Source organism: Anneissia japonica, unplaced genomic scaffold (genome assembly GCF_011630105.1).
Source record: "Anneissia japonica isolate Jap-2015-1 unplaced genomic scaffold, ASM1163010v1 scaffold287834_len5846547_cov211, whole genome shotgun sequence".
Classification (NCBI taxonomy): domain Eukaryota; kingdom Metazoa; phylum Echinodermata; class Crinoidea; order Comatulida; family Comatulidae; genus Anneissia; species Anneissia japonica.
Genome location: NW_022704992.1, coordinates 2485381 through 2492509, shown reverse-complemented (window position 1 = coordinate 2492509; position 7129 = coordinate 2485381). Strand labels below are relative to the sequence as shown.

The 7129-nt window shown below is 32.9% G+C and overlaps 1 protein-coding gene across 1 annotated transcript in view; it reads left to right on the top strand.

The window, feature by feature from the left end:
- The window catches only part of LOC117104992 (kalirin-like), a 182487-nt gene that overhangs the window by 144381 nt on the left and 30977 nt on the right, over positions 1 to 7129 (top strand). The window contains exons 37-39 of the mRNA XM_033245970.1: positions 3935 to 4018; positions 4360 to 4533; positions 5782 to 5874. Coding sequence (XP_033101861.1) covers positions 3935 to 4018; positions 4360 to 4533; positions 5782 to 5874 — 351 coding nt within the window. The remainder of the gene's footprint in view (positions 1 to 3934; positions 4019 to 4359; positions 4534 to 5781; positions 5875 to 7129) is intronic.

Genomic DNA, 7129 nt, shown 5'->3' with positions numbered 1-7129 from the left:
ATATAAAACGTGTTGAGGTTGACATGTTATGAAACATAAAATATATTTCTTTATTGTAAAACTAATTAGGAAACCTGTATATTTTGTCCTGTCCTCAGGACAATATAATGTAAAGAAAATCCATGCACAAAGATCACAAAACCATAAGTAATTACACACAACTGCAGCAATAGCTTTTTTTTAGATGGTTTCCTTTAGTCTATAGCTTTACAGTTTGCTTGCTCGCTATTTGTTGGAAGTCAGAGCATGGAGGAAGTTCAAATAAGGTACAGTAAATATCAAGTTAAAATTTCAAGGTCCATTGCAAAAGAGCTGGCTAAATTCATTGAGCTTAACTTCTATCACTCAGTATTAGATTGTTTCCTTTTGACTTAATTTCAAATTATCCATGAATTGATCCTTCATCAAAACACTCTAGTTTGCAAAACTACTTTTTGTACTGATTAATACAGGGCCATATACAGGATTGTCATTTGGGGGAACACCAATCGCCTGTTAATATTGGTTTAATTTTTAATTTCATATATAGCATTAGCAGCGGTCAGCCATCAAAATGATGGAACATGCTGGATTAGATCCCAACCAGTGTACCCTTGCTCTCCCAATTATGCTTAAACCCTCACCCCTTAACTTTAAGGAATCTGGGTTATAAGCCTAGATCAGCTACTTAAATTAGAAAGAGGTAACCCCCCTTATCTATGCAGGTTATTCAAATTTCAGTATCATATTGGCACCCATTTAAAACTGAATGGCATACAATATTAATGATACATATGCTGGTGGTTTAATACAAACAATACTATATATAATCAATGTAAAGAGTTGTCCTATAAAAGTGAAAATGTAAAACATGCATAGAATAGACAGTGCTACAGTACATAAATGCTGTATTCATAAAATATGCATCAGACTCACAATAGTGTTAAATGCCACATAGAGTAACAGAAGCGGTAGCTGACCCAAGCCCCCATTCACACAGCTGATGACCTCAGGAGACTGCGATTTCTCCCGTGAGAGTTTTCTGAGTATTAGCAACCATTTAAGCGCTTAAACAGATAAGTTTTAAGAGCTTTTTAAAATAAGCTAATCAGGATGAATGACCTGATTCCAATGAAATTGGACTGGATTTGCAAAATTCTACAAAACTTGCGGTTTTTGGTTCAAATTATGTTCAATTTAATTGGAGGCATTGTTCAATTCTGTATGTTTTAACTTTACGTATTCTGAAGTAAATTTGGTGTAGGATTGTATATATCTTAAAATTCACTACACAGAACTTATTCTGTAGATGATTTTTCAATAGAATTTCTTAACACTTCTGTGATGCATTTGAAAGTATTTGAATTTCTTTGTTTATAATCTGCTAACGTCGTAACATTTCTAACACTGCCAGAGTAGCCAGGAATGAGTTAATGTCCATGTAATGGTAACAAGGAAAAACATTCTCTGTAGAATTATGACACAGAAGGTACTTCTTAAGAGTTTTATCAATATTACTAGTATATAAATTAGAATTGCCAGCATGATCTAAATATATAAAGGACATGTCATCAAAGATTTCTAGGAAAATTAGTCGGAAAATGCTATGAATTTTAAAAATCTATTAACAATTCATTTTTTTAATGAGTTGCAGTCTTTTTACTATAAAATTCTAAAATTTATTGTCAACTGATTTGAAGTGAAGGCCCACACAGAGCTATAATATACCACTGTTCTGTTATATTTATGATTATACCATATATAATGCTAGAACAAGTTAATTAGTGTCAAAATTTCACAAATAGGAATTTGAACTGCGCTGTTTTGACAGCTTAGTATCAATTTTGTGACGTCACATACACAGGTCAACAATAATAAAGCTATATGTGTTAGATAGCACCATCCATGGAAAACATAATTAGTAGATAATCTTTCCAAATTCCAAATAATATGTTCATTTTTTTCTGATGTTTAAAGTATAGAACCAGACAATATAAAAAGGCACTTCTGCTTGGGTAAATGAAGAAAAAAGGAGGAAGGAAGAGGAAGGCCATACACACAGTTAATGAATGGTGTTGCAACTCATACTATTTTGTTATAATATTACAAACAAAATGGATGAAAATGAAAGTTGCATTTTGCTAGTATTATTTTGAAGTTTGTTTGGTTGAAGATGTTTTACAAACACTTTACACCATGGTTATTTCAGAGAATATCCTGACTAACGATTCATTATATTTGATGTATGTTAGTTACAAGCCTATGCAGCCAATCAACTTGAGTGACCAGGTTGTTAGAAGTTTACAATCAGGCCCATAAAAAGTATAAGTGTATAAATATGGGTGATTTTAGGCCCAGGCTAGCAGGCTAGATGAGTTTCAACCAGGTTGCCAAATGTTTTGGTCATTGTTGTCTTCTTGACCGTGACATTAGCCCAATTATGTTAACCGGTTCATTTAACCAATTTCCAGCATCTTAAACTACTATAAAATCTAAAATTTTAGACTGAATACTCAAAACATTTAAATCTATTGTATGAAATGTACTGAATACTTAATTGAATGGTAACACTTTAAGACGGTATTTATTATTATTATTATTTATTTTATTGTGGGCCTACACAATCATAGCCTCTATGCAAATGATAGGAATAATAATAATAATAATAACTTTATTTATCCATGGATACTCATTTCAATCTTTTTACAAAGGTTGGTCTTCCAAGAGGCCGTGTTCTTAAACTACTGATATGATAAAAGAAAGGGAAAACAAACATGGAAACGTAAAAATCTACCAACTGTAAAATTAGGAACTAATACTACTTTTAAACAATTTCAAATTTGAAATAATAAAATCTGCGGTTTCAAAAACTGGTCAGGTTTGACACAATATTTTTAAAACTCTTTAAATCTTTAGCATTTTTTGCTTCTCCTGATAATGAATTCCATAATTTTGATCCATGATAGGTGAAACTTTCTTTTTGTATTCAGTTCGAGGTTTGCATAGATAAAGTTTGTCTTTAGATCTGGTATTATGTGGGTTTTCTTTAGAACTGAATTTGTTAATAAGATATTGTGGGCTTATATTATTCATAATCTTGTACATTGTAATAGCTTTGTTGTGAAATTAGTTTGTATCAAGCCTGTTCCAGTTTAATTTTTTGAGAGCTGCAGAGCTTGAATCATAACTGGACATCTTCGTAATAATTTTGGCAGCTCTATTTTGTAAAACCTGTAGCTTTTTACTTAAAGTACTATTACACCTTCCCCAGACAACATTACAATACTGGAAGCGTGGGGCAGTAATAGTTTTGTAAAGTGTGCATTGAATGGATTTTGGAACAATTTCACTAGATTTCTTAGGAATGTGTTCCTTATGCTGAGTGTGAGTAAGAGCATGTTTGGTGTCAAATACACTGAGGATAAAGACAAAGGAAAAACTCTAAGCGGAAAAAGTGCAGTTTTAAGGCTAAATACAGCATCGAATAAATGGAAGGCTCTTGGTATTGCAACACAAGGGAATTTACCCTTGTTCATACACATGTAATCAACTAACTTTCTGGAAGTACTGTATAGCAAAATTTCTTCCTGTGAACTGCTGGCTTATTGTGTTGAGAGATTTCCTGCTGTAAACATTTCTTGGTATAATACAGTAGTTGAGAAATGTCTTTCCGTTTTTAAAAGAACTGAGAGATTTTTGTCCTTGGAATTACTGAAAGTGTTCCAGTCTTTCAACATGTCTGAAAATACCAATTCCAAATATTGTTAATGGTCATTTTAAAAAAATATATATAATTATGCATAATAATGTTAATTTAGTGATTTTTTTTATTGTTTTTATAGTGATTATATATTGTAAATGTATGGTCCCTTTTATTGGCATTTTCACTGTTGGGGTGAAGTGAAATAAAATAAGTGTTATATATAAAAATGACATGCTCTTTTGTACTTTACAGCAACAACTTGGTAATTCACATAGTGATCCTAGTAGTAAAGATTATGACCCACCACTGGCTCAGCAGGAAGACTTAGGAGAAGAGGTAATACTGTTGTTAAGTCTATTTTATAGATTATTGTACCTGTATCTATTAAATATTGCCATTTGTTAAAATGTGAAACACCACTCAATGATAAATAAAACAGTCGAGTTGGCAATTTCACTACTGCTTCCTTATTGTGTCCTGTGTTCAAACGGTTCTTGCCAACTTCCTGCAAAGCGGGGCAGGGAGAGTGTACATCTCCACATCTTCTCTAGTAAAATGCTCTGTTAACAATTGGGAATTGTGTATATTAACAATAATTTTTTTTAGGAAAAAATGTTTATGTTGAATTTCATTTAATTTGTTCTATAATTATTTTTTCGTCATTTCTGTCTTCCTAGGAACGAGTTGCAAGCCAGGAGAATCTATTGTCAAAGAAAGGTACAAAAATTGAACTTGTGACTGAGGACGAGGAGACATATGAAGCAGAACCTTCCCTCTTACCGCCTCCAATGGAACTCCAGCGTCATAGCAACCTAATGTCCTCAAAGGAAGGAAAGGAAGAAAACAAAGAGGTAAATAACAATCACAATGTATGATTTCATTCTTCATATTGATTGCTTGGAATTTTACATCAAGATTTGCAAAGTCACTCATTAACGTAAATGCTACACTGAGAGTCATTATTTTACCAATTATTAAAGATATATTGTTTGTCATAAAATTGAAGAAAAAAACCCCCATAAATTAAATTAATACATCAAATTGCTCATTTAAGGGATCAACTTCCAATGAAACACAGATTTGAGGAGTGGAGCTACAGCCTGGTGGTGCAGGTGGTTGCTTTGCATTCCCAGTGTCCTGGGTTCAAACCCATCATTATTTATCTGATGACTCTCTAAGATATAGAGAAACATGGTTTGTAAATTGCCATGCTTTCCTGTAAGTGGTGGTACCTGCTGTTGGATATAAAAGACATGAAAAAGATAAATAAACTATTCATTTATTGTTGATCTACAGACTTAGAAATCCTTAAATTGATTACCAGAAAGAATATATACAAAGATATTGAATGTTATTAATTATAAATAATTAATAACAAGGAAAACAGAAATTCAAATGTTAAATTTTATTGCAATATTTAAATTACCCTCACTGAAGGGTTGAATGACCAGTTGGGTACAATACAGGCCACTGGACAGTCACCAAATTTCACAATAGGGATGCCCCTGAGGTTTTTGCTAATTTGCATCAACTAGAGGGCTTACTCAAGCATAAATATATACAGTGCAATTATAGTGTAGCATCCTCGGTAGTCATTCAACCTTGAGAAAGCTGCTTATAACAATTGACATGCAGGGTAAGTCAATTTCCCAGGATACTATTGCGATATAAGTCCATATCCTTGAAATATATTGTTTTAAAAGTTTTTTACTTCAACACAAACAGTACAGTATATCTTTAATGTTGAAAATAATTATACAAAACAATAGATGGTGCACAAAATTAGGACTATATGTATTTATAAAAAGCAAAACAGAAAGTACACTACTTTTTCAAAACAGCACTAGTTCTTAAGTTAAGTTTTGACTATATCATAAAAATACAATACATATACATAACTTTCATATATTTGTGCAATAAGTATATTTGTGGGTACATGTATTTCTATTTGCTACACATTCAAAATTCCATGGATTTTTTTTTGTTTACTAGTTTGTAGTATAAATGTAGATGAATTAATTTTTTGTTTGCTTTATTTAATTGTTGCATGCTCTTATATTTTTTGTTGGCCTCATTTTACATCAATCTCTCTGCCACAGTCACAAATATCCCTTGGTGCTATCCCAGCCTGCATCACAGGCTCAGCCTCTGAGATAGCTGCAGAAATTGAGCAAATGGTTCGTCTAAGGATGGTACGTTTTGGCTAGTGCATGTTTTATTTTGGGCACGTTTGCTTGCTGCATTCTTAGCCTGCACATTATAATCTAAGGCATGGTATTTGCCTGATTTATGCTTCTATATTTTTTAGCTGAACGCACCTTGCATTTTTACAACACATTCTACACACTACAATTTCTAGCTAATGCACGTTATATGTTTAGCAACATGCTATGTGTGTGGTTAAGGCTTCTTTGAGCTTACTCTATTTTAACTATGCACATGTTGTTTTTGCAACATGCTGTATATTTGGTAGACTTCTTCTGTCACTACATTTTAACTAGTGCATATTAATGATATGGGAGATTGACCTGATTTAGTTCTGACTATACAGAATTCTGCTTGCTACATTCTTTTGGTATGCTAATTCCTTTGGCTGTATTTCTTGCTACATTTTTAAATACATGATAGCAGCTATTTTAAGGGGCTTTCTGGAAAATCATTTTCAGAAGCTGAACCTCTGAAGAAGACACAATATTTATTCTTCAGCATTAGTTAACAGTACATTTCTATGTCATTTACTAAATATTTTTTACAATTATACTATTTTTTTAACAATTATACAAAATGGGTGTGAACCTGTTTGTAATAGAACTAGAAGTATGTGATTTAAAAATGTTAACTTATAGCAAGGATTTTTTCACTCAATATCACATGAACAGGAAAAATAAAATACAAATTTGTAACTTTGTAACTGGAAAATGTTCTAAACTCCAGGGAACTGGCAACAGCTGTAGCACAGTGTGATCCCCTGTTGCTAAATTTTGCAGCAAGCAGCAAGACAGTCCCGGCCTTTCCCAAAGAAATGGCCTCCAGCATTGGCAGTATCTGGGCCAATTTGGCAGGGACCTGGGAATGCTTAGGTGCTTCAGTGGATTGGGTGATGGACTGCCTAGGGGTGGGAAAGGGATAATGAAGCTACTGGCACTATTAAATCTGCACCTAGTCAGTTTGTGGGTGTACTGAGGGATATATTGCTGTATGCTTGTGTTTGGTTATGTCTCTAGAGTGTGAAATACTCAAGTGCATTAGAAAAACTGTTGTTATATCTCTTAAATGGATTGAATTGTTATGATAGTAATTTAGTAGCTGAACCCATTAACAGATTCACCTTCTAGATTACCTACCTCCCCTGCTCTGACACAATGCCTCTTTAGATTCTTCCGGCCAATTTATAATAACTGTAGTTCTTGATGAGAGTAGAGATGACTTATATATTCATCTTTGTAT